Source organism: Rhinopithecus roxellana, chromosome 1, assembly GCF_007565055.1.
Source record: "Rhinopithecus roxellana isolate Shanxi Qingling chromosome 1, ASM756505v1, whole genome shotgun sequence".
Taxonomy (NCBI): Eukaryota; Metazoa; Chordata; class Mammalia; order Primates; family Cercopithecidae; genus Rhinopithecus; species Rhinopithecus roxellana.
In genome coordinates, this window is record NC_044549.1 from 157,627,939 (window position 1) to 157,655,705 (window position 27,767).

General features: G+C 45.5%; 1 protein-coding gene across 4 annotated transcripts in view; it reads left to right on the forward strand.

The window, feature by feature from the left end:
- The window catches only part of OSBPL10 (oxysterol binding protein like 10), a 329,028-nt gene that overhangs the window by 294,129 nt on the left and 7,132 nt on the right, over positions 1–27,767 (forward strand). For all 4 annotated transcript variants that reach the window (XM_010354464.2, XM_010354465.2, XM_030932578.1 and 1 more), the window contains 2 exons: positions 13,406–13,886; positions 25,892–26,078. In XM_010354464.2, coding sequence (XP_010352766.1) covers positions 13,406–13,886; positions 25,892–26,078 — 668 coding nt within the window. The remainder of the gene's footprint in view (positions 1–13,405; positions 13,887–25,891; positions 26,079–27,767) is intronic.

Here is a 27,767-nt window from a genome sequence, read left to right on the forward strand (position 1 = left end):
AGAATAATAAAAATTATTGCCATTTGTTTTATTGTTTTATTATTAACTGCCATTTATTATTAGTTGCCATTTGTTTCAATTATCTATTGCTGGTAACCACCCCCAAATTTTTTTTATTCATGGTTATGCAGTCTGGAATGGGCTCAGCAGGGCAGCTCTTATGCTGGTCTTGCCAGTGGTCACTCATGCCTGTTGTTCACTGGTGAGCTGGACTTGGCCGGAAGAGCTGGGCTCTTCTTTCTTGGTGAAGTCTTAGGACCTTTCTCTCTCCGTGTGTTCTTCCCACATGGTTTCTCCATCTGGGTTGCCAGACTTCTTAAATATTAGCTCAAGGCTTCTAAGATGGCAAAAGTGGAAGCTGATAAGCCTTCCTAAGACTTAGGCCCCAAACTGGCGCAGGATCACTTCTATTTTATTGATTAAAGTAAGTCACAGATCCAGGCCAGATTGAAGGAGGACTATGCAAAAGTGTAAATTCCAGGAGGTGTGGTTTATTGGAAGTCATCAATGTAACAGATTACCACTCCATTTTGTGGAGGAGGAGGAGACTAGGGAAGAACAGGTTGGAGATGTTGGGGCTATCACAAATCCAGTCTTGGATCTGATTAGATCTGAGATATCCATCCACTAGGCATTCAAGAGGACATGTAGGCATTTGGATATATACAAATCTGGAGTTCATGAGTGAGGCTCAGGTACAAGTTTGAGAGGAAACAATGTATATATAGATGGTGTTCAAAGCCATGAGGCTGGATGAGTTTCTCTAGAGAATGAGTAGAGACATGGGGAAAAATATCCAATTACAGGGTCCTGGGATATTCCAACATGGAGGGGTCAGGGAGATGGGAAGAATCTAGCAAAGGAGATTAAGAAGGTTCAGCCAGTGAAGTAAGATAGAAGTCAGAGGAGTGTGATGTTGTGGAAGCCACATGAAGAGAGAGTATCAAAAAAAGAATTGATCAGCTGTGTTAAATTGCTGCTGATGGGTCCAGAAAGCTGGGGCCTGCAAATGGACCCTTGTATTAAGTCTGATTCGAGTGCATTCAAGGGAGAATGGGAAAAAATGTGGTATAAAGACAGGGAGTAAAGATAGCTCTTTAAAGAAACTTTGATATTAAGGGAACAGAAAATTGAGTGGAAACTGTGGGAGTATCTGAAATTAAGGGAGATTTGGTTTCTTAAGATGCTTGAATGCTGATGGGATTAAGAGACAGAGGAAAAAATGCTGCAGGAGAGAGGAAGCAGATGAGTACAGGAATTTGAGGAGGTGAGAGGGCATGGGATCCAGTGCATGGAAGGGGAGTTGGCCAGAGATAGGATAATCCATCCATTGCAGCAGGGAGGCAGGCAGAGAGAGGGGTGCAGACACCAGAAGAAGGCAGGAGACCTTCGTGGTTAAGCACATGGCTCTGGGCCAGACTGCCTGGGCTGGCATCTCACTGAGTTCCTGTCTATATATTACCTTGCATCTGAGTGCCTCTGTTTTCTCATCTTTAAAAGGGGGTTGATAATTGTACCTTCCTCATAGGGCCACCTTGTATGTATACACAGTGATGTGTGAAGGACTCAGAGCAGTGCCTGGCACAGAGTGCGTGCTGTGAGTGTTTGCTGTTATCATTATCAAGTGAACTTTCTCTCCGGACTGCTTCAGTTTTCCCAGTGAGAAAAGCAGGAAAGTGACCAGCTGGGAGTGAAAAAGAGCAAAGGGTTATTAGAGGTTTGAGAAGGGAGGAGAAGACAGGAAATAAGTGGTTGGGGAGAGGAAGCAGGTAGGAGGATTGTCACACACCACCAGGGGGCCACTTAAGGTTTTGAGGTTGTGAATTTAAGAGTCTGCATGTTGTCTCTGTTTCTCTAAGAAAGTTGAGCTGCCAGATTGAGATATACAGAATGTGAGGGGCTGGATTAAACAGAGTTAAGGTTTTCTCGGTTAGTTGCCTGGATGGAGGGAGAGAGTAGCATTCTTGCTTGAGGCAGATCAAAGGGAGAAAGTATAGGGTTGGGCCAGGGACTGTACTGGGAGTGGAGGGAAGTGAGACCACAGCGGGGAGGTGGACAGTACAAGGTCAATGGGTCAAAGGTGCTGGTAGGACTAGAGACTGGATGGGGTGAATGGGACATATGGGGCAATAGCAGAGAAAGGGATGCTTGAACTTGAGATTATGGGTGGTATTTAAAGATAATGGCAGCCTAGGATGTGTGTGTCTGTTTGTAACCCTGTATGGATTTCTCAGAGGATGTAGTCTAAAGTCCAATGTTATAGATATAGAAAAATATCGAACAGTGTATTTTGAATCCTTTCAGAGAGTACAGCTGGCTTCAGAGAGTAGGTGGGAGGTTGGGGATGCAGATTGTGGCTAAAGCTAGTGGATTGAGCTGTGCTCTGGTGATGAGGTCCCTAGCCTAAAGATACCCAATTCATAGCTCATCAATCAAGAACACATGAGACAAGATTCATGGTTTGAAGCCGGGCGCGGTGGCTTATGCCTATAATTCCAACACTTTGGGAGGTCGAGGTGGGTGGATCACCTGAGGTTGGGAGTTCGAGACCAGCCTGACCAACATGGAGAAACCCCATCTCTACTAAAAACACAAAATTAGCTGGGCGTAGTGACACATGCCTATAATCCTAGCTCCTCCGGAGGCTGAGGCAGGAGAATCGCTGGAACCCAGGAGGTAGACGTTGCAGTGAGCCGAGACTGTGCCATTGCACTCCAAGCCTGGGCAACAAGAGCGAAAGTCCGTCTCAAAAAAAAAAAAAAAAGATTCGTGTTTTGAAAGAGAAGCTTTCTATGGCTAATTTTCTATGGCTCTTAAATAATTGTTTAAGTTGTTACTAATCAAAGAAACAAATGACCTTATTTTAGACCTTCTAAATCAGCAACAAAATAGTAGATACATATTTAGGGTATACAGGGTAAAAATGATACCCCATCTCCTTGCTGATGGCATTATAAATTGATTGCATTTTTAGAAAGCATTGACTACATGTGTCAAAAATCATAGCAATGTTCACCGAAACTTTTTTAAAAATTAAAATAATTTTAAAATTAAATGTTGAATAGATACAAAAGAATATAAAATATATGGATAATGTAGGGCAGGGGTCAGCAAACCTTTTTTCTTTTTTTTTTTTTTTTTGAAACAGAGTGTTACTCTGTCACCCAGACTGGAGTGCAGTGGCGTGATCTCGGCTAACTCCAACCTTGGCTTCCCAAGTTCAAGTGCTTCTCCTGCCTCAGCTTCCTGAGTAGATGGGATCACAGGTGCACACCACCATGCCAAGCTAATTTTTGTATTTTTAGTAGAGATGGGGTTTCACCATATTGGCTGGGCTGGTCTCGAACTCCCAACCTCAGGTGATCTGCCCACCTCGACCTCCCAAAGTGCTGGAATTACAGGCAAGAGCCATTGCACACGGCCAGCAAACATTTTCTGTAAAAGGTCAGACAGGTGGCTCACATCCGTAATCCCAGTGGTTTTGGAGGCTGAGGCAGAAGGATCACTTGAGGCCAGGAGTTTGAGACCAGCTTGAGCAACATAGCAAGACCTTGTCTCTACTAAAACTACTTTAAAATTAGCCAGGTGTGGTAACACATACCTATAGTCCCAGCTACTGGGGAGGCTGAGGCAGAAGGATCACTTAAGCCTAGGATTTTGAGGCTGCAGTGAGCTATGATCATACCACTGCACTCCGGTCTGGGCAACAGAGCAAGACATTGTTTTAAAAAATTTTTTCTTTAATTAAATAAAAGACCAGATAACAAGTGTTTTTGGCTTTGCAGACCGTGTTTTATCTACTGCAACCATTCAACTCTGCCATTTGACCACAAAGGCAGCTGTAGATAATGCAGAAATGAATGGTTATAGTTTGTTCCAGTAGAACTGGTTGTCAAAGCAAGTGGAGATTTGGCCCATGGCTTGTATTTGTCAACCCCTGGTATATAGAATCACACTACAGCGGACATCATGTAGTCACCACGGATTTACGGAAAGTGACGTCATTACCTTTGTATGTTTTAATGGATATATAACCTTTTACCATATGGCTGCATTATCATTTACTTTCCCAACAAATAGTCTGTGGTTGGTCACATTGTCTCTTTTTGGCTTCTTGATGTTATAGGTAATGATATAGTGAACATCTTCTTGGTCATACAGCCTTTTTCCTTTGATTGAATTATTTCAGTAGGCCCGATTTCGAGCATCAATCACAATATGGAAAGATTAACGTTGTGGTGCTTGAGCTCCTTTATGTAAAAGGGAAATTTTAATGAAAAGGGTCAGCAGGCCAGTGTTTATCCCGGAAATGAACCCCACAAGGCAGAGATGTGGACCTCAGGGATCTCTGGTCTCCCTGGTCCTGCTTCCACTTCTTTTGCCAGATCCCTCCAGCTGTTCTTCTCCCTGAATCTGGTTTTCAGTATACTGTCAAGCAAAGCCTGTTATCTCTCCCGAATGTTTGCCTTTTAATAGAAGACAGAGTGGAGACCTGGCTTCCCTAAGCTTGTCTGTGTACATCTGTGTCATGAGGCGATGCAGTTTGTGCGATCTCCATGCTCCCTTTCTGTCCTGTTGGCAGCAGCTCATCAATCCACACTTGTAGAAAGAGTGACAGTCACGATAGTCTTCAGGCCCCTTGGGGGTGTTGAGCCACCCAGCATGGGCCTTGGCCAAGCAGAATTGATTCTCATTCCAGCTCTCCACTGACTTAGCCATTGTAAATTGCAAAACCTCTCTGGACACTAGTTTTCTCATCTGTAAAATGGAATAGTCGTACCTGCTTACAGGCATCTAAGAATGTTACACAAGATAATGAGTGCTGTGCCCTGGCTTGAGCTCTAAGAACAGTTTAAGTCTGCAATATTTCAAATATTCTCACAGCAATGTTTTTGTCTTATACAATTATTTCTCCTTTTTCTCTGAGCAGGTGACGGGTTGTTTATAGAAGCATCAAAGGTGGTCCCGGGGTTGCTCTGGGCGGTGTGAGTCATTTTAGCTTTCAGCATTGTCACTGAAATATTATGTGACAAGTTTGTGTCTAATTTCTGTTGCTCCTATCTTCCCTGGTCTCCAAATGAGGTTACTGTTTCCTGATCATAGGGGTCTATAATCTGAGCCTGCCTAGAATGAGCATTTCCTGGATGCTAGGTAGGCACTGGATGGATTTAACACTGCTGTTTGATACTCACAATCAACCTAGAAGGTTGGTATTTTTATTTTCTCCATTTTACAACTGAGGAATTGAGTCCTGGGGAGATGAATTTGCCACGTACATATGGCTAGTCACTGCTAAGGGATGACGTTCTGCTCCCAACTGAGTTCCTTCTGTGAGCTGGTGTCTGAGACTCTGGAAAACACAGGCATTAACTTCAGCAGATATCTTTCTATGTAGTAAATATCTTCTTGGAAAAAGTGAAATTTTAGTTCAAACTCTTCCCATCTAATAAAAATTTTAATGAATGCTGTTCATAATGTTTCAGGCACCATGAAATGGGTGTGAAGGGAGCTGGCAGGTTAAGGAAACCCAGGGAAAAGGTTGGCTAAGTAAAGAAACCTTTTGCAGTGTGAATTATCTGCCCTTTATTTTGTAAAATTGGATTTTTGTGTATTTCTCCTGGTTTTCTCAAAATAGGACATAAATGAACCTTTGTGGTGGTTGAGGCCTCTCTGCTTGCTTGTTTGCACTGGGTGTGTTTGCCAATCTTAAGGATAAAATAGGAAGATGACTTCCAAGGTTATGAAGTGATGCTTCTTTTTTCTTTCTTTTATTTTTCTTTAAAAAGATAAGGTCTTGCTCTGTCGCTCAAGCTGGTGTACAGTGGTGCAATCATAGCTCACTGCAGCCGGAAAATCCTGGGCTCAAGTGATCCTCCTGCCTCAGCCTACAAATAGCTAAGTCTGCAGTAAGACTACGGGCATGCACCACCACACCTGGCTAATTGAAAAACATTTTTTTTGTGCAGAGACGAGGTCTTGCAGCCAGGTTGGTCTTGAACTCCAGGGCTGAAGCAATCCTCCCACCTCAGCCTCTGAAAGTGCTGGGATCACGGGTCTGAGCCACTGCACCCGGGCAACTGATGTTTCTTTAAAGAAAATTGCACCTACTCTTGGCCTTCTATCTGCAGAGGCCAGCTGTGCTCCCTGTTGTGGGGAGGGGACTATCCCTCTTTCCAGGTGTCCTGTGCCTTCCTCTATGGTGATTGTTTATTTCAGATTTCTAAGAGCCTGAGAGCCCAACCTGAAGATTATTTACTTCTAGATTGATGCCACTTTAAATGTAATTAATTGTTCTCTGAGTCCCTAGTGCAGATCCTCTCTTTTTTTCCTCCCCCCCAAATAGTTCATTGTCTTAATTATGTTAATGGAAGAACAGGCAGTCTTTATTGATGGCTCGGTAAATCCATAGCAGTGATTTTAGGTCATTTGGATGCCATCAGTCTGAACAGCTGGGCCATCATTCACCCTCTGTCGGAGGCAGACAGCCCAATTAGTACTCACCACTCCTTGGCTCTGTATCCCTGGTGTCCACTGTCCAAGAAATGGATGATTAAATTACTTATTTGCAAACACACCAAAAAAAAAAAAAAAAAAAAAAAAAACAGAAGGAGAGGGTGCCCAGGAGATTGTAGGACAGGAAGAAATCAGACCAGACTAGGAAGTCTGTTTTAATGAAAAGTATGACATCTTGTCCAGAGTGTTCAGTTCATGGTTTTGAAGTTGATCCGGTATTCTGCACAAACTCCAATAAAACACACAAAAGAAGATGAAAGAGGAAATAGTAATTCTGCTCCCAACCCATTCTGCTTCATCTCTCCAGGTATTCTTTTTTTTCCTGCTCTGACAAAGCCACATCATTTCAAAGTACAGAATACATACCTAGTAGGTTGGACTTGATGTTGGCTGTGAGCCCATATACCCTTAGTCTGCAATTTTGGGAAGGTTGTCTTTGAAAATTATTATGTTCTCAGGTATTGCATCCCCAGTAGAACCTTTTTTCTTTTTCCTTCAACTTTTTTATTTTGAACATTTTCCAATCTACAGTCAAGTTGTAAGAATAGCAAAATGGACTCTCGTATTAGTTCTTGCATTGCTATAAAGAACTACCTGAAACTGGGTAATTTATAAAGAAAAGAGGTTTATTTGAGTCACAGTTTTGCAGACTGTACAGGTTCTGGGGAGGCTCAGGAAACTTATAATCATGGCAAAAGGCGAAGGGGAAGCTCTCAACATCTGACATGGCCAGAGCAGGAGAAAGAGAGCAAAGCGGGAGGTGCTATATATACTTTTAAACAACCAGATCTCATGAGAACTCACTATCATGAGAACAGCAAGGGGAAGTGTGCCCCCATTATCCAGTCACCTCCCATCAGGCCCCATATCCAACACTGGGGATTACAATTTGACATGAGATTTGGGTGGGGACACAAATCCAAACCATATCAACTCCCATATATTCTTCACCTTTTTTGGCCAATTACTAACATTTTGTCCTTCGCATTTCTTCTCCCTTCTTCCCTCTCTGCCAGCCTCTCTCCTCCCCTCCTGCCTCCTTCCTCCTTCCACTTTTCTCTCTAGCTCTCAAGCTCTCTCCCTCCAGAACTTTATCCATACACGTGCATGTACATATGTGTGTTACACATTGTGTTAGTCCATTTTCATGCTGCTGATAAAAGACATACCTGAGACTGGGAAGAAAAAGAGGTTTAACGGACTTAACAGTTCCAAATGGCTGGGGAGGCCTCACAATCGTGGCAGAAGGCAAGGAGGAGCAAGTCATGTCTTACATGGATGGCAGCAGGCAAAGAGAGAGAGCTTGTTCAGGGAAACTCCTCTTTATAAAACCATCAGATCTCATGAGATTTACTCACTATTAATGAGAACAGCATAAGAAAGACCCACCCCCTTGATTCAGTTACCTCCCACTGGGTCCCTCCCATGACACATGGGAATTGTGGGAGTTACAATTCAAAATGAAATTTGGGTGGGGATACAGCCAAACCATATCATACATGTATGTTTATTTTTTGATTAACCATTTTAGAGTATGTTGCAGACATCATGACAGTTCTTCCCTACCCCTTTAGTGAGTATCTTTTAAGACTAAGGACATTATAGTATACATTTGTCACATTGGGAAATATAACATTGAGGCAATATTATTTCATATTCAGCCCATGGTAAATTTTCCCAGATTGTCCCAATCATGTCCTTTATGGCTATTTTTTAAAACTCCAGAATCCAACCCAGATTATGTTGCATTTGGTCATTATGATGTCTCCAGTCTCCTTTAGCCTAGAAAATTCCCCTCCTTTTTCCCTTTCATGGCAGTGATACTGAAGAGTTCAAGTCAGGTTTTCTTTGCTTTCATTTTTTTTTTCAGAGTGTTCCTCAGTTTGGTTTTTTTCCCCCCCCCTCATAGTTAAGAGTCAGACTAAGCAATTTGGGCAGTAATAATTGGCAGAAGTTGCTGAGCAGAGCCTCTTTTTTTCCTTTTGGTAAAGAGGAAGATGCCTTCATACAAGCGATTTCATTCCTTCTGACTCGTTGGAGCCTTTGAAGGCCCATCCTGGAGGTCATCCAGCCACATTCTTTTTGGCCCCAGAGGTGTCTTAGGAGATCCAGTAGAGTGTGGGGCAGACCGGTTTTGAGTCTACTCATTCATTAGACATTTAGAGTGCACTTCTGATACGTCAGGCTCTGGTTCCTTAACCCCCAAAACATGTTCCTGAAATAAGCTAGATTCCATGTAAGCTGGCTTCAGCCCAGAAGTTGGTATGTTATGTGAATATTCTCATGTTCCTCGAGAGAAGCAGCAGCTGAAAACTTGGCTGGATATACTCAGAAGAATTAAAAGCATGGTGAGTGAGAATCTGCGTTTAAAAATATGGGTAACTTAAATGTGTCAAAGGAAACAAAAGTGTCTCTCATGCAGTTCATCTGTTTGTCTTGTTTTTTGCTAGGTACTAAGGAGTCAGGTGTCCATCCACTACAGTTTTGAAACGTGTGCATTAATAAAAGCAAAAAAGCCTTGCAGGTGGAGATATGTGTGAGGTGTAGAGGATGGGAAAGAGGGGTTGTTGCTTTAGCCTTGGAAGCAGAAACAGTCAGAAAAAGCTTCACAGAGGAGTGAGCTACTTAAGCTGATGAACTTTTTGTCATATAAACAGGGCAGGAGAAAGGGCAGAAGAAGGGAGTGTGTGTGTGTGAGGGGAGATTTGTGCAGGGAGGGATGGGGGCAGTCAGTCAGGATATTGTGTGAGACCAGAGGGAGGTGGGGGCTTTATCTTTTACAGAGATTTTAGAAAGATGACTCTGGCTGTGGTGTGGAGGAGAGTTGGAGATATGACAGGAGGCTGGACATCCAGTTCAGGAGCCACACCTCCCATGCCCTTCCTTCATTGCAACAATCTCCCTTCCATTTATGATATTGATGATAGTGTTTGGAATGGTGGATTTTCTTGCTATGTTGGGAAGAGTGAAATGGCCTTAGAAGGTGGGGCTCAAGTCCCACTGTCTCGTCCATTCTATCTCCTTTGCTCACTTCTTTTAAAAAAAAAATTATTATTATTATTATTATTATTATTATTATATTATTTGTAGTGATGGGTTCTCACTATGTTGCCCAGGCTAGTCTTAAACTCTTGGCTTCAAATGATCCTCCTGCCTCAGCCTCCCAAATTCTTGGGATTACAGGCACAAGGCACCATGTCTGGCCTTTCCCCCTCTTCTTAACCCATGACAGCAGCTGGGGTGGCTCAGGCATCCTAACTGTCTCCCTTGTCCACTGAGAGAAGGTGTTCTTGTTAACCAGAAACAGATAATCGTGATGTGTCATGGGGTAATGACAGGGACTTGGAGGTGGCAGCTGGGAGCCTGAGGTTCCCTGCTGGCTCAGCCACTGGGTGGCCCAGGCATAGTGCCGTCACCTGTGGCACCAGGGCATTGCACAAAATCATCTTGAAGGCTGCCTTTTAGTTCTGACATTCCATGACTCAGGGTTCCAAGTGGAGTTCTTTTTCTTATTTATTTACTTACTTATTTATTTTTAATCCTTCAGCTTCTGAGTTCAGAAATGCTGACTAAATTGGGGGAAATATCTTAAATTCTTCTCCTTTTCAAAAGTACATAACTAGAGAGTACACATTGTATCGATTTTCCTTGTTAACTTTAATCTTGGGTGCAAACATGAGGATTCTTGTCCAGAGGTGGAATTATTGCCACAGAAGCCCCATTGCCATAGAGTGGGGAAAAAGACATGAGCCAAGGTTACGAAATTATCTTTGTTTGAAGTTATACCCGTCAGGGCTGATGGCCTCAGTGTATATTTCTGTCCTTCCCCTCCCCTGGCCTGCCTTCTGATCACAGGGCCCCTTGGAACCTGGGAAGGGAGAGAGCAGGAGATGGAGTCACTTGGGGAAGGGATGCAGATGCAGACATTTGTTGGCAGCCTGTCCTTTGTCATTGATTTGGCTTCATTAAGGGATTTCCAGGCTGCTTAAATTCACACTCCGCAACCTGTGCACCCTATCTGGGTGGAGTTCATAGGGGAGCCCTTGGGTGATTCTGGGGCAGAAGAGGGAAGTGTGGTGAGTATTTGGGGGTTAATTACTCTGCTATTGGACAGCTGTGTGGTGGGAGAACACAGCAGCCTGACCCCAGTGAAGCCTCATTGGAAGAGCAGCCCCCAGACAGCACAGTGATGGCTGCTGAATGATGACCTGTCCCCACGAAAAAGGCATAGGAAGTAATAAAGGTGGCATCTGAAGTCTGTTTGAAGCTAAATGCTTTTCTTGGCCAGATGAGATCCTAGGACAGCCAGATTCTCAATTTTTTTCAAGTCGTGGATTAAAGAAAATTAGGAAACCTCCATTGATTTGCATAGTTGTGTTTTTAAATAATGTTTCTTCTTTGTGTGTATTATAAAAGCAAAGCAGCAAGATACTCAGAAAAAAGAGTGTTGAAATCACTCAGTTCTATCACCCAGACAGACATGTTAACATTTTGAGTGTTTTTATGATTCTTGGATTGTATTACATGTTCAATTTTACATCTGGCTGCTTTTTTATTTAGCACAGGTACATTTTCTCCTGACATACTTTTTAAATGAAAGATAGAAAAGCATTAAAGGAGCTCTACCAAGCTTTACCTCTCTAGCAGATGGGGTTTTTTCTAGTTTCCTCTGAAATTTCTGTACTTTGCTGTTCTCATGTCTGCCTGTCTCTCTCTGGACATCTGTATTAGTCCCTTGAGTGTCGCTGTGACAGAATGAGACTGAGTCGTTTTTAAGAAAAGTACATTTATTTAACTCGCAGTTCTGCAGACTGGGAAGTTTAAGAGCATAGTGTCACATCTGGCTGGCTTCTGGTGAGGGCCATGCGCTGGGTCAAAAAGTGGCAGAAAAGGGAGCGGGTGTGTGCGGAGATCACGTGGGAAGCACAAGGGTCTAGGAAGCCAAAGTCGCTTCTAGAACAGCATGCTCTTGCGGTCCCTGATTCAGTCCTGAGAGGGTGAGAACTCGCTCCTGAAGGAAGGCATTAATCTCTTCATAAGGGATCTGCTCCCATTACCTACACACCTTCTGCTAGTCCCCACCTCCTAACACCGACACATTGGGGATCAAATTGCAACACACATTTGGGAGGGGACAAACTCAAACCACAGCGACGTCTCTTCTCCCTTCCATCATATCCAAGCCATTTGCAGGGAATGGGGTTGGAATCCTGAAGTAGAGTCAGGGTTACAGATCTATGAGCCTGTGTGATATTTGTGGTCCATGATCATACAGCCTCCCAAATGTTTTCATGGGGGTGAAGGACTGCAGAAAGGAAGGACAGAATTCGTTATGTAAAGAGAGATTGTAAACCAGCCCCATGGTGTTGGTCAACTTGCTGGAACCCGGCCTGTTGCCTGCATGACCCAGCAGATCTGGGCTAGCTTTCCAGTTTCAAAATCCTGTGAGTCCACGTTAGGAGGAACAGGATGAGATGTTCCGGGTTAAGGCTGGCTGTGTGTTGCAGCTAAGTAGGTGGATTATTAATTCCCCATAACTCTTTGGGAGGCTGAGGTGGGTGGATGGCTTGAGCTCGGGAGTTCACGATGAGCCTGGGCAACATGAGACCCCGTCTCTACTAAAATAAAAAAAATTAGCTGGGTGTGGTGGCAGGTGCCTGTAGTCCCAGCTACTCAGGAGGCTGAGGCAGGAGAATCGCTTGAACCCAAGAGGTGGAGGTTGCAGTGAGCTGAGATTGCGCCACTGCACTCCAGCCTGGGTGACAGAAGGTGACTCTGTCTCAAACAAAAAAACAAATACCCGATATTTGTTTTAAGTTATTTTAAGATAACTCTAGGACAGTGAAAAATGGACTTTCTCTTCTTTAAAAAGCAGCAACAGTAATGAGTTATGGGCTTCTCAGTTTCAGAATACCTTCAGTTGCTTTAAGTGACTTAAAGCAAATGATCAAGTAATCATTGGGTTACAGACATTTGGAGTTGTAGAGCCCCCTGAGTGACCACCTGGATCCACTTTGGATCAATGAGAAGTCTCTGTCTTATCTCTACCAGAGTTATCCGGGCCCCTACAAGGTTTCTGTCTTCAGTCATGGTGCCAATAACAAACGTAGGGGTAGCCACTCTGCCAGTCCTTTAGCAGCAGGTTCTGTATGTTAAGTGCCAGCCTGCTTTGCAACTTCCACTGGGTTCTCCTGGACCAGCCTTGAGGACCGACCTTCACAGATGGAATCACCATGGCCCCTCTTCTGTGCGGCAGCTCTGTGGACATTTGCCTACTGATGGGCCTGCCCCCTCCTGGAGCTGGGCCCTTTCCACAGTCCTACCCTTCCTTGGTCGTGGTGGGGCTTGTACACCATTCTTCTACCGAGGCCTCCCAATGCACACTGTCATTGGTGGTGGGTCCTGGTCTGCCTGGACCCCCTATGAAGTGGCACCAACAAACCCCAGTGTCCATGTTTGTGGGAACACATTGATTGCCGTCTCCCCTATCCCCGCCCCCGCCGCCCCACTTTTCCGTGCCTGATGGCAGGGGGAATACAGAAAAGCCCTTCGAGGCTGTTTCCTTCACATCCCTAAATAATGGAGAGCTAGGGGAGAGATGGCGGTGGAGACTGGGACAGAGACTGTTGTGTTAGCCCAGGTAAGCAAGGAAGAAAATGACTCAGAACAGTCTTGTTGACAAAGCTGGGCTCCCATCGATTCCACTGCCACTTCTCATTTCTTTGATATTGTTTCCCTTGATTTGTCATTTGTGCACAAGTCAAAACAGACTGCTCCCCGGCTGGAGATGTTACGAATCTGCTTGACAGTGGTTGCAGCCTTTACTTTTCTTTTCAGCTTTTCCATGTAATCCCAGGGATTCCTGTCTGACTTGGTGTCCTTCCAAATGCAGGTGGTGCTTCCCACCTTTATCCTGGAGAAGCGCTCTTTGCTGGAGATGTATGCAGATTTTATGGCTCACCCAGATCTACTGCTGGCCATCACCGCTGGGGCCACACCAGAGGAGAGAGTCATTTGCTTCGTGGAGTATTATCTCACAGCCTTTCACGAGGGCCGCAAGGGCGCTTTAGCCAAGAAGCCCTACAACCCCATCATAGGCGAGACATTTCACTGCTCCTGGGAAGTTCCCAAGGACAGAGTCAAGCCTAAGAGGACTGCTCCCCGCTCTCCTGCTGGCTGTCATGAACACCCAATGGCCGATGACCCTTCCAAAAGCTACAAACTAAGGTTTGTGGCTGAGCAAGTGTCCCATCACCCACCCATCTCCTGCTTCTACTGTGAGTGCAAGGAGAAGAGACTGTGCGTCAGCACTCATGTATGGACCAAAAGCAAGTTCATGGGCATGTCCGTGGGGGTCTCTATGATAGGGGAAGGTAAGCCATGTCGTGTGTTGGAGTTTGGCTCTTACACAGTGACATTTCTATACCTGGTGGATGATTGATAATTTTGTGTGTGGAGTTTTTTTTTGTGGTTGCTTTTAACTTGTTTTGGAATGACAGGGTGGGTGGTAAAAGGGATGGGTTTTGTTATTTGGAGACAAGGCTGGGCTCCCATCGATTCCACTGCCACTTCTGGCAGTGGGGCCAAGGTAATGGATATGTGCTTGACAGCCGCCCACCTGGACCTTCACACCTGGACCTTCCCGTGCTGTGTGTGTGCGTGCGCGTCTTACAGGTACGTTTTTCTTTCAGCTTTGCATGACTATAAGAGTTGGCCTCCAAATCTGTGAAAACACATTTTTATTCCTCCTCACCGGTGTTCTGGCTCACAGACAATGAGGATAATCATGCTGCCTATTCAAAATCTGCTCATAAAAATTCCCAAGACAAATCTTTCGACTCTATGCTAGAAATTCTGAAGAAAGAACATAGTATAATCACACCACTGGTAGATCACGCATTCTTATTTTAGCAAATAGCTGTGAATGAAGTTTATTCATTGTTTGAAGAAACTTATAATAATCCTTGTTAAATTCAAGCATCTGTGTTACTGGTTCTGCCAACTTTTTTTTGAGTCACAAATGTCTTCAAGGCTCTAAGGCTGTGATTCTCTTCCTAGAAAAAAAGAATCGAACTCCAAATTTGTCTTTGAGTTTCAGAGAGTACATGGCTCCTTAGAAGCCCTTCCAAAACCCCATGAGATAAGAGCACCTTTCATTCCCTTAGCACATTTTTATCGAGCACCTGCTGGATGCTTGACATTGCCTTAGGAGCTGTGGCTACTTGAGTAAACAAAACAGACCAAAAAAGCTGTGTTCTTATGATGCTTCTATTCTTCTTTCTCATGGGGAAATGAAATAAGTAAATAAAATTGATTGTGTGGTAAGCTGAAGAACGATAAGTGTTGTAGAGAAACATAAAGCAGGTAGGGGTCTGGGGAAGACGAGGGAGAGGGCGGTTGAACTTTCAGATGAGCTGGCCAGTGGGAAGGCCTCACTAAGGTGTTCTTTGAGGAAAGACCCAAAGTGGGCAAAGAGTGGGCAAGGCAAGCCTTATAGATCACTGGGAAAGAGTTTGTGTGCAGAAAGAATGAGGCAGAGGCCTAGAGGTAAAATGTCCCTGGCATGGGGATGGAGACAGGAAGCCCATGTGACTGGAGCAGGGTGAACAGGGGCAGGTGGAGGTCAGGGAGGTGATGGTGGCCAGATTATGTAGGACCTCATGGGCTATTGCTAAGGACACTGGCTCTTACAGTGAGGGAGCCAGGAAGCCACTGGCACTTTTGAGCCGGAGAGTACCAGGCTCAATCTCACTGTTCCGCAAGACTGCTCCAGCCATTTGTTGAAAACAGACCCTGACAGGGGTAATGGTGGAAACAAGGAGACTAGGGAGGAGGTTGTGAGAATAACTAAGCAGGTGATGATGGTGGCTTGGACCAGGTGGAAAATAGTGGAGGAAGTAAAAGTAGTGGAGTAGTAAGGATCTGGATGGGTTCTAAAGTTAGAGCCAAGAGGATTTGCCTCTGGATGGGATGTGGAGTGTGAGAGAAAGTATTGCCAAGGTTTTGACCTGAGCACCTAGAAGGATGGACTAGCTGTTAACTGAGATGGGAAGACTGAGGGCTGGGTATTGGGCTACGTTGAAGGGAAAGTATGGGAGTTCAGGGCGGTTGTTAGGGTTTGGTCATTGAAGGGAGTGCTAGAGTAGGCAATTGTGTATGCAAGCTGGAGTTGCATAGGGAGGGTCCTGGCTGAGATAAAATATTTAAGGCCTTGAGACTAATGTGACTGCTGAGTGAGCACTGATTTCTGAAGCATTAAGCAGCATTAAGAGGTCCACAAGATGAACAGCCAGCCGAGGAGACTGATGAGGGGTGGCCAGAGAAGTAGACTGAATGGAATGGGAGAAGGTGCTCCCTGCGAGGCAGGTGAAGAAGGCCTTCAAAGTGTGAGAGTGATCAATTGCATCACGTGATGCCTGGTTACTTCAGTAAGATGAGAACTGAGAAGCGATCATGGATTTTGGATCATGAAGGTCACTCGTGACCTTGACAGCAGTTGTCAGTGGAGTAGCACTAGTGAAAATCTGACTAGAATAAAGTCAAGAGAGAAGGAAGGAGAGGAATTGGGGACTATAAATGTAGACAATTCTTCCTTATTTAGGGTTTGCATGCAATGGTTCTATTTAGGAAAAGACCCACTCTTGGGTTCCGCTGGTCTGTTAGGTTTACACCCCAAAGTGCCGTCCCCCTTGCATAGATAAGACGGCAACTCCAGAGTGCCCACAGATGCACTCGGCATTCGTGTCGGGCCTTCACCGGGGTCTTCCTTGCACACAGGTCTAGTAATCAGCCAGCTCCTGCTGCACTCCTCACACCTTCCTCTCAAGGATCAATCAGGATCAAGAAGTTCACCAATGAGACATTCATTAATTTGTGCAGGAGGCCAGGGACACACCTGTCACCAGGATGATCTTGGGCCACCCAGTTTAGGCCTTTTCTACAATTCAGATGGAGGTGGGTTGTATCTGTGGGGGAAAGATGTAAAAATACATCTATCTTTAGATAAACCTCATCAATAATGAATATTATCCCCCTCTTAGGTTATCTTCTGTGAGAGTGCAGTATTGCAACTGTTTTCCAATTAGAAAAGTCCCAATTTATGACTGGGTTGTCTGGCTTTTCCTGCTGGTGACAAGGGGAGAGGGATGCCAGAAGTCGTCTCTCTTCTTAAAGAGGAATTGTTACCAGTGATGACTGGACCATGAAATCTTGTAGCTGAAAGGGCATTTGTCCACCATATGCTCCAGGGTTTCCAGCTGTGCTGTAGAGAATCCCAGGCTCCTTAGAGGGGCACAGAGAGTGAGTGGTGAGGCTGGTCTTCTTCCCAAGTCCACTCCAGCCTGAGCATCTCTGTCCATCCTTACCTGTTTACCAGATGGACTTCCCTATATAAGTTTATTTCCAAAAGGATTCTGTTGCTTCAGAATGCTCAGCAGACCTTGGATGAGTCCAGCTATCCTCATTTCACAGATGAGGAGCCCGAGGGGGCAGCTTGCCTAGGAACCCATGCATAATTCACAACAATATCCATCCTGCCCTCAGCATAAGCCATTAAAGGGGGATGCAGGACAGCTGCTGGGGTCTCCTTGAGTCAGGGGCCATTTCTCAGCTCATCTCTGACCTGTGGATGAGATACCAGAATCTGAGGAGGTTCAGGCAGCCCCCTGAGGAGGTTCACAAGCCCAGGAAGAGCAGAGGAGCAGGGTTGAGCAGCAGGCGGTGGGCCAGGGAAGGGGGACCTGGTCAGGGGGGTTAGAGCCCTACATGGACACAGCCAGGGCTGTTGAGGCCTCTCTCTGACACTGAGAAAACTTGATTCAAGTGTGTTTCTCGGAGGGGCAGGGCTAGAGGAACAAGAGGTATTTCCTTACCGGCCTCTTTTCTGACCCCAGTGACTGCTTGTCCTCCTGAACTCTGCCTTCTCCTTGGATGAAGCGACAGGAAGCTGCCACCACGCAGCACTATTGGGTTAAAGCCCCCTGGCAGGTTTCAAGAAGTGTGTCTCAGCCCAGACTGGGGACTCTTGAAGTTGCATGAACTGAGAGCTCTGGTTAGAATACTCGGGTAGCTCTTCCTGTTGAAAGCAGGGAGAAGATTGCCAAGGACTCCCCTGTGGGAGGAGTTGTTCACATTGATTTTTATACTTGAGTTTGTAATTAGAAATGGGAGCAACATTAATCCTGATTTTGACTTATCTGGGGCTCTGTGTTTTCGTAGGTTGCTTCAGGCTTGCCTCATGCTATGAGGTTTATATTGGTAAAAAAAAATCTTTTCCTTTTCTTAAAAACAAAAATTGGTATTCAGGAGACTCATCTCATTCTATTTAATTTTATTCCTTATTCTAAATTTCCCACATAATAAATATTTTGAAGATGAAATATGTTTGTTTGCTAGAAAAGGTACAGAAGACAGTTCACACTTTGTATTTATGGTCCCGTATGCGAGATGATTCCTTACACGTTTTCTACAGATAGTATTTTAAACATGTTTACCTCCTTATCTGTAACAGTGGTGGCTCAAATAAATCTGTCATTTACCCATTCACTTATCCATTCCTCCGTTTATTTGTTAAGTGATTGGCAACATCCTTAATGCCAGAGATGCAGCAGAGGCCACAGCACACAGATTCCGGGCCCCAGGGAGCTCATGCTCCAACAGGAGGGCCAGAGAGAAGACAAGACATGTGCGTGAAGTCCTCAGTGTGATAGATGATGATTGACACTAAGACAAAGTAGGAAGGAGGAGAGAGAGTGAAGCTGGGGCAGGGAGGTTGCAATTTTCCCTAATGCGGACCTCAACAAGATAGAGCAGCTGAGGAAAGGCCTGAAGCAGGTTTAAGAAGGGGTCTTCTAGGCAAAAAAGAACAGCAAGTGGTAAGGCTCCAGGTTGGGAGTGAGTGGCTGGGGTGTTTTGAGGACAGCCAGGGGCCACTGTGTCTGCAGCAGAGTGAGTGGGTGGCCGGGAAGAGAGGAAATAAGGCCAGAGAGGAGAGGCCACATTTTGGGATCTGATTTTGGGGACCTGGAAGGACTTTGCCGTTTGCTCTGAGATGGCAGTCCCTGGAGGATAGACATGATTTTAGCAGCATCCGTGTTGGCTGAGTGAAGAATAGCTGAAGGCGGAAGTGGGGAGGGCCCAGTGCAAAGACAGAAGTAGAGAGGGAAGTTGTTTCTTACTTATCTTCTTCCCCTACCCCCCTCCCATACACACGCATGCACACATGCACACACACACACACGCACATACACACACACAGTTTGAATCTGTGATTAGTCAGAGTAAGTGCTTGGTGAATAGAATGCCTTTTGTCTGGAGATTTCCCTGCACTCAACGGAAGTGCTTGTTGCCGCTTGTCAAGGCATGGGAAAGCCAGATTCTTAAATTGGAGTAGATGGTCAATGCCTCAGTGTGTGAGCCCCTAATTCTTGCCATTAGACAAATATGTGGACATTTTTGAAAAGGTGGATTTGCAAATCCATTGTTAGTGATTTAGGGAATTCTTTACAGAAACGCAATCTCTCCCTTCAGGATCCTTCCTTCCCTACCAAATAGTAGTCACTGTTCCCCTGTCTCCGACCACCAGCAGTGGGCTCCAACAAGGAGGTGGGTGTGCAATGGTGTCACGTGTGTGATTGTGTTTTAAAGCTGGTTATTCTCCCTTCCCCACACAATGTGTTCATCTTTCCCTTCTTTCCCACGCCTCTACACAGCGTGTTTGTCATCTTCTTCTTCCCTCTGCTTCCCTGCACCCTCGTCCTTTCTGTCTCCCTCTGGTGTCTCTAGCCCTTTCACTTAAACCGTACCATTAACAGGGCACCCCTCAGCCCAGCACAGCACATGGCCTCCTTTCATTGCCTCTGCAGCTGAACTTGAGAGAATGATGAGGTCCTTTTAGCCCTCTGTCCCCTGAACTAACCGACATCTTTACTCTGTCTTACTGTTGGCCGTTGTTGAATATCTGTGTCTCCACAGGGTAGGCCTGTGAGGTCTCAAGATCGTAGCTCCTCCGTGACTCATAGGCAGCAGGCAGGGGCTGGAGGCCTTGATTCACTTTACCCAGCCCAGGACCACAGTGTCGTGGGTGAGAAGCCATGGAACACCCTCTCCTGAGGCCCTCAGATGCAGCCTGCAGATGAAGCAGAATTAGAATTTGCTGCTTTTTTTCTAACTGCTTGAAAATTCCACTCAGAACTTCTCAATAGCATGCTGAGTTCAGAAAGAAGATTCTGGAGAGAGACTGTGAAAGGCCCCTCCTGGACATGGCTCTTCCTGGCCACTCACCTGATATTCTCCTGCTGTGGGTGGGCCTGGGCAGGACTGGGGGACCCTTGGCTCGTTCTTGTGAGACCTTGAGTTTGCCTAAGTCCTTTCAGTAGCCATATCCCCTTATCTTTTTTATTAATTAAAATGTGTCCTCTGTAACGCAGGATCTGATTTTTCACACAAACGATTTCTGAGAATCTCCAAACTTTGAAGCAGAAGATTCTGGCTCTCACACTCAGAGCTCCTTTGATTGGGGGAAGGCAGGAGGTCAGATAGTTCCCCTTACCTTGCATATTTCCTGCACATTCCATGAATTTGTTGATTGGGTGTAAATAATGCTTTTTCCATCTCCTCATTATAAAAATGAGATCTTCCATGGGTCCACTTGAAATTGTGAATGTAACTATGTGGGCTTATCTCTTAAATCATGGCCTTTAGGCTGTGGCATATTTGACTGTAATGAAATGCTATTATGAAGTGCTTCATTATGCCCTGAATTCACTCAGGTTGACCCCAGAGACTGCACCACTTTCTCCCATCCTGTCGTTTCTATTGCTTTGACAGTGAGAGCTGACACCGTTCAGTCAACCTAAGACTTCTGTCCATGGTGTGGGATGCTCACCCCTCCCAACCCCGCACCACTGTGGAGCTGAGGGGTGTTCAGCCGCTCTTTGCAGCCCACTTCCCTCAAAATGCCTGAATCAATGCCTGGTAAATGATACAGGCTCTTAATTGAGTCTGTGGGGAAAGACAGTTCTAATGAGAGGAAGCGACATGATTGCCACTGGGCTCGTGAGTGCCGATGCTGCCGGCTCTGCAAACACACTTCCCAGAGTTCCTTCTGTGACTCTGCTTTCCAGAATCAATGTCCCAGAGGAATATTTTGGTTCCTCAGATTGAGATTGGGCACAAAATTATTTTAAGTTTATCAGTTTGAAAATTGTAATGCTTTGCCTTTATGTTTATTGGTGAATCAATTTGTGGAATTTCAAATGAAGATTTCCCAGCCTGAGGACTAACCATGCATGGAAGGATTGATTATTTGATGTTTTTTTAAAAGCTTTTCTTAGCTGTTAGGCCAAATGAAGAAGTAACTTATATTTGTGATCCCATTTGTAAGTCTAATTTTAATGTAGTCTTTTATTCATGTTAAGGAGAGATTTTTGTTTTTTGAAAGTAACCCTGCAAAAAAGAGTACTAAGAAGGCATAATTGCAGGTGATTTAATGAATGAACACACATTTATGGATTTTCAGAAAAAAAGCCAAAGGCATGTGGTCTTGCCAATGCCTTCTAATCAGTTTAGCTCGGAGGCTCACTGACCTCCCCCAGGACTTGGGGGAAAATTTACCTTGATTTGGAAGAGATTTTTCTGAAGACAAATGGGAGGAGGATGCTATCTCTTATGCAAAGTGCTACATTAGAGAAAGTCTGCCCTGTGTCTCTTCCATCCCTCACAGGCATAGCCCGTTGGAAGACGCTGTAGTTTCCTCTTTATTGCCAGGTAGCGATACCCACAGAGAGGGCCGCTTTAAAGAATGAGGAGTAATTAAGACATAAAACCTTCAGGATTTTGGCAGTGTGCCACACTGCAGTGCTGTTAGCTGAGCTTAGAATGGCCTTCTCCATCTTTACCACAGCCGTGGGAGGTACAGATACCATTATCTCTGCGTCACAGATGAGGAAACTGAGGCACAGAGAAGTTAAGATTGCCAGGCTGGTGAGTGATGGAGGACTTGGAATGATCCTCTAAGATTTCACCCAGGTCTTAAAAAAGCTGTGGCATATTCTCCATGAAAAAACATGGTGAAGGAAATCTCAGCTGTACAATCCTACCTTACTACAAAGTTTATATTTATGAATGAGACTAGGAATACCAGCCAGCTGAGTTTGTGGCTGTTGTGTGTTCCCAGTCTGTAGAAGTTTCCTGCTAGACGTGCAAGCGGTGGGAGTCCCCAGGTATCCCAGTTAAAGACGTGAAGTGTGAACCACAAAATAGGAATGCAGTAGACATCAGGGGCGAGGTTATGATGCCAGGGAGACATACTGCTTGCCTGGAAGGATTTTACTACCGAGTAGAGATGCTCCTTGGCTTATGACGGGGTTATGTCCCAATAAGCCCATCCGAAGGTGAAAATATCCTAAGTTGAAACTACATTTAATATACCTAGCCTAGCAACATCCTCGCTTAACCCAGCCTACCTGAAACGTGCTCAGAACCCTTACATGAGCCTGCCATTGGGCAGAATCATCTGGCAGCACAGCACACTGGAGAGGATGGGTTGTGTCCTAGTCCATTTGCATTGCTATAAAGGAATACCTGAGAGAAAAGAGGTTCATTTGACTCACAGTTCAGCAGGCTGTACAAAAAGCATGGCACTAGCATCTGCTTCTGACGAGGGCCTCAGGCTACATCCACTCGTGGTGGATGAGGAAGGGGAACGCCTGAGTGGGGGTCACATGGCAAGAGCAGAAGCAAGGTGGGGGAGGTGCCAGGCTCTTTTCCATTCATTCATTCATTCATTCATTCATTCATTCATTCATTCATCCATCCATCCATTTGAGACAGGGTCTCACTGTGTTGTCCAGGCTGAAGTGCAGTGACATGACCATGGCTCACTGCATCCTCGACTTCCCGGGCTCAAGTGATCCTCCTATCTTAACCTCCCAAGTAGCTGGGACTACAGGTGCTCATCACCATGCCCAACTAATTTTTTTTTAAAATTTTTTTGTAGAAACAAGGTTTCGTCATGTTGTCCAGGCTGGTCTCAAACTCCTGGGCTCAAGTCATCTTCCTACCTCCACCTCCCAAAGTGCTGGGATTACAGGAGTGAGCCACTGCACAGGCCTAGCCTCTTTTTGACAACTAGCTCTCAGGGGAGCTCTTGCAAGAACTACTAATACGAGCACTCACTCATTACTGCTAGGCTGGCCGTAAGTCATTAATGAGAGATCCCTCCCCATGACCAAAACACCTCTCACTAGGCCCCACCTCCAACATTGGGGATCGAATTTCAACATGAGGTTTGGAGGGGGTCAAATATCCAAACTATATAGGAGGTTGTTTATACTCACTTTGGGAGGCAGAGGCAGGAGGATCGCTTGAGCCCAAGAGTTCAAGACCAGCTTGGGCAACATACGGAGACCTCGTCTCTACAAATAACTTTTTTTTTTTTTAATTAGTCAGGCATGGTGGCGCATGCTTGTAGTCCCAGCTACTCAGGAGGATTGCTTGAGTCCAGGAGGTCAAGGCTGCAGTGAGCCATGATTGTGCCACTACACTTCAGCCTGAGTGACTGAGTGGGACCCTGTCTCCAAAAAAGAAAAAGAGCCTCACTGCTGCTGCCTGGCATTACACGAGAGTGTCATCCCACGTATCACTAGCCTGGGAAAAGACCAAAATTCAAAGCACGGTTTCTATTGAACACTTACTGCTTTGGCACCATTGTAAGGTCAAAACATTGCAAGTTGAACCATAGTTAAGTTGGGGGCTATCTTAGTCCATTAGTGCTGTGGGGAGGGTGGTGGTGGACCCTCTCCTCTGGGTCCTTGAAGGCATGGTGAATGGTAGCCTTCTCTACAGGGTCCAGGGGCCTCTCTCAGCTGCCACCGTTTCCAAGTCTGTGAGGATACAGCTGGCACCCAAGGAACCAGGGTCTTGGGAGATAAAACTTGAGTAGAGAGGGATATTTGAGGTGACCTCTCTCTCTTCCACTTTCCCTGGCTGTTGGTCAAGAAGAACCAAGTATTGATCTGTGTTTGACATTGGCTGCAATTTTCCACCTGCTTTAGGCTGTCTTCTCAACCTAATGCAAAGAAGTCAGATGCAACTGTAGGCTTTGAACAAAACACAGTGTCAGGCTTGGCCATTCTCCTCCAGGGGTCCTGATCAGAAACTATCAGGATTGAAACACCAATGTCTAATTCTCCTCAGAACACAACACTCCTCCCTTAACTGCTTGGATAGGGTCATCTTGGATGCTCTTCTCTCTAAAATGCAGAAGGAAGAATGAGTAACAGTGGGAGCAAGAGGTGGTCTGGGCTTTACTTTTAGCAAGATCAGTTTAGTCAAGAGAGCTCCAGCAAGTTGGAGCAGAGAAGAGGGGAGAAGGCCGGTCTGTTCTGATATGCAGTGTATCTGCTGTAGTGGACTTACACTATTTGTGGATTTGCATTAAATGTATTCAGTTATGTTCCCAGCCAGAGAGAGAGGATGTAAATGCTGCTGTGATGTCTGCCCTCCAGTCCAGCCCACATGATCTGCTTCTTCTGGGTGCCTGCATGTGTCCATGTGTCTGAGGATCCCTCACACTGAGAGGCATTGAGGCCCTGAAACATGTACTATAGCATGTCAACTTGGGTTTTCAGAACCAGCCAAGTATTTCATGGATTGGGAAGACTGACTTTAATGGACTTAACTGAGAGCTGAGAGTGATGTTGCTGGTTCGGACAAGCCTAGTGTGTCCTAAATACCGTAGTGCATGGGCAGTTAGAGGAATTCTCAGGGTAAATTGAACTATAGTTGAACACATCTTAGTATTGACTTTAGAAACTAAGAGCAATCATGACTCCTTTGTACAAATTAACCCCGTCTCTCCTCAGACTCCCTTGGCAAGCTCATCTGTACTAAAAGAAACTTGCCCTTCCTCCCCGTCCCCCTCCTCCTCTCTCTCCCTATCCTCCTGGTGTTCTGGTTCTCTCTCTCTTTCTCTCTCCTTCCCTCCCTCCCCTAGGCAAATTCTAGCTCTGAGTGATTTAGATGCATATCTAGCCTAAGAGGGAAGTACCAAACGGCTGAATTACTTAACCTCTCCTAAAAGTTTGTTTCCTCATTCTTACTAAAACGATAATCATTGCCAAATAGGGCCGTTGTGAGCTGAAGAAGAGAGTTCATATGGAGCTCCCAGGAATGTCTGGCAGCTGGAAAGTGCTCTCATGTGGGAGCCATTGACCCCACTCTTCACTCGTTCCAGTAGAGGACTGGAAGCCCAGGAAGGTGCCGTCACTAACCACCTCTGGTCCTCTACCCTCCTAAGGCTCAGAGTGCTTTTGACAAGCTCAGAGCAGCCCTAGAGCGAGGCCTGGGGTGAGCTGGAGTGGAGCTGAGAATGTGCATCTCTAGGGAGCCAAGTGCCAGAGTATTGGATGGGAGACTGAGAGGTGCCTTGTGGAGACGTGATCTTAAGAGAGCTGTAGTGCTGGGTCTCAGAGCCTCAGAGCCTCTGCCAGTCTGTATAGGGCCTCTGTATACAACTCTACAGCAATCCTGGGAGCTTCTATACTTTGGGGGTGGTCTTTGAGGACTTGATGAAAACTGTGACCCTGTTCCCTAGAAAAATGAACAAACCCACCTAATTCTGCATTGCTTCAAGAGGAATAAGGCCTTTCCCACTTTGGGTTGTAGGTTGGAGACCCCTCCTCTGGAGGTGAGTGGGCAGTCAGTGTTAGATTCCCACTCTTGGCAGGTGTCTTTCCCAAGGTTGCTGACAGCAGCTGTACAGCCTGATTTCTCTATTTTTGTGAGAACCATTGAGGTTGTCTCTGTAGCTCTCAGGATAAAGGCAGAACTCTTCCTAGAAGTTTAAAAGACAAGGTCTGGCCCCTGCTGACTTGGTCATCCTCCAAACTAGACATACCATCTCTCTTCTGCATGTGGGCCCTCTTCCCAGCCTCTTCACACTTACCAGTCTCCTTCCTACCCCAGGGCCTTTGCACGTGCTTTTCCCCCTGCCCAGAACACTCTTCCTTCCCCTGTTAATTTTCTTAGGGACACCTTCCCTTACCAGGTGAGTCTCTCCTCTTGGAGGCCTCCATTGCACTGGCCACCTTGCCTTCCTACCTTTATCACTGTTAAATTTTGTGTTCATTTGGTGACTAATGACCACCTTTCTGTTCTGTTCTCTGAGGGCAGAAAGTGGGTCTGTCTTATTCACTGCTGTATTCTCAGTGCCTTTCACACAGTAGAGCTCACGGTGAACGAGCAGCTCACCTCTGCAGAGGTGGGAAATGTGACATCTGTGCAAGAGGCTCTGTGGTTTCCCGTCTTCATTTCTTCTGATCCCCCGTGCCCTCTTGGTGTTTTTGCATGGCTAACTCTCCCCCCTCTCTCCCTGGAGGTGTGTTGAGGCTCCTGGAACACGGGGAGGAGTACGTATTCACCCTGCCTAGTGCCTACGCCCGGTCCATTCTCACCATCCCATGGGTGGAGCTCGGAGGAAAAGTCAGCATCAACTGTGCCAAGACTGGGTACTCAGCGACGGTGATATTCCACACGAAGCCTTTCTATGGAGGGAAAGTCCACAGGTAGGAGCTGGCCGGAGAGGCTCTGGCTTTGTCTTAACACGATGCCCTGAGTTTCCTTTCACCATTAGAAGACTGAGTTTCAGTAATGGGATGAGTTGAAAATCAAGATAGAATTGTTAAGATCTTTTCCAAAAGAGATGCCTTTTCCCTACCTTACATGGCAGTTTTTTGGAGTCCTCCCCACTCTACACTTAAGGTTAAATCTTTGGTGACGCATTTGTAGAGCAGACGCCAGAGAATGAAAGCACTTCTGTTTGTTGGAATAAACTCCCCCTTCTGAAGCCACAGTTTGTTGCTTTGCTCTAAAGTGATTGAATCTTTGAACCCAGACATAGCCAGACAGTTCCCCATTTCACATTAGTTGGCTACAGTATCCTCAATTCTGTGTCATGCATCCATGAGGTCAGGATCATTTCTTTCTTTTGAAAAACTTGGGAAGCCCAAGTCTGAGTAATTGAAGGAGAGGTCTGCTCTTTGAGGAAGCACACAATTGTTTTTATTGCTGCAGCTATAAAAAATTCCTCTTTCAGCACAACTCTACTGCGTTAAGCAAGATACACTATACAAACAAGCTTCCATCTTCGCTCATTTTCTTGGAAAGCATTATTCTGCATGGCATTAGTGTGAGTGTATCAGAGTGTCACAGGGGCATGTGGACACCCTTGGGGGCACCTGGAACCAGCACACACCAGCTCGTGAGAACTGATTTGTGTGTACTTCACGTTCAGTGTTATCATGTTGGTGTTGAAATCAGCCATGATGGGCACCACAGAAATTGGCAAATGGTACAAATCAGGTGTTTTCCCTTTTGGAGATCCAGTTGTTAAATATTTACCAGCATGCCACTAACACCCTTCCACTGTGTGCAACCCAGAAGATGCCTCATACCTGCCTGTGAGCCTCTGCCTTGCTGACTGTTTTTAGGCTCAAGGAGAAAGCCTCCCAGTCTGTTTGAAAACTCTAAATTTGGCCTGAGCTGGGCCTTAAGGAAAAGGGGAGTTTAGACCCTACACGTGGTTGCTTTGGAGCGGGTGTCCCCATTTCTGCGGTGTTCCTTCTACGGTGCAGAAAGCTCAGTGGTGGAGAGGGAGCTGGGAGTCTGCTTTCACTTGGAATTCCCACAGGCAAGGCAGGTGAAAGAGAGGTCACAAATCTCCACAAAGGCCCGCTAAAGGCGAGGTTGAAGTCATTCCTCAGAGCCACTACTGTGAGTAGGAAGGTATTGATTGAGACTGAGACTCCAGGTCGTGCTCAGCCTTCATTCAGGGGATGTGTGGATGCTGGAGTGGATGTTTCCCTCCTTTTCCAGCGTAAGCTCTGTTGGGATTGTGGGCAACCATGTTTGACCCCATACAAAATAGACCTGATTTAAGGTTTGAAAAGCTCACCCTACACTCTTACACTCTTTTTAGGGTTAAAATGTAGCATTATTAGATGCTATTTTGGAGAAGAGGGAGTATATGCTATTTTGTTTTCCTTTTTTTTTAAATTAAATTTTTGCATAAGTTATTGGGGTACAGATGGTATTTGGTTACATGAGTAAGTTCTTTAGTGGTGATTTGTGAGATTTTGGTGCACCTATCACCCAAGCTATAGATACTGCACCATATTTGTAGTCTTTTATCTCTCGTCCCCTTCCCACGTATTTTGTTTTTCTTGAATTGCCTGATTTTCATCCCAGTGATAGCT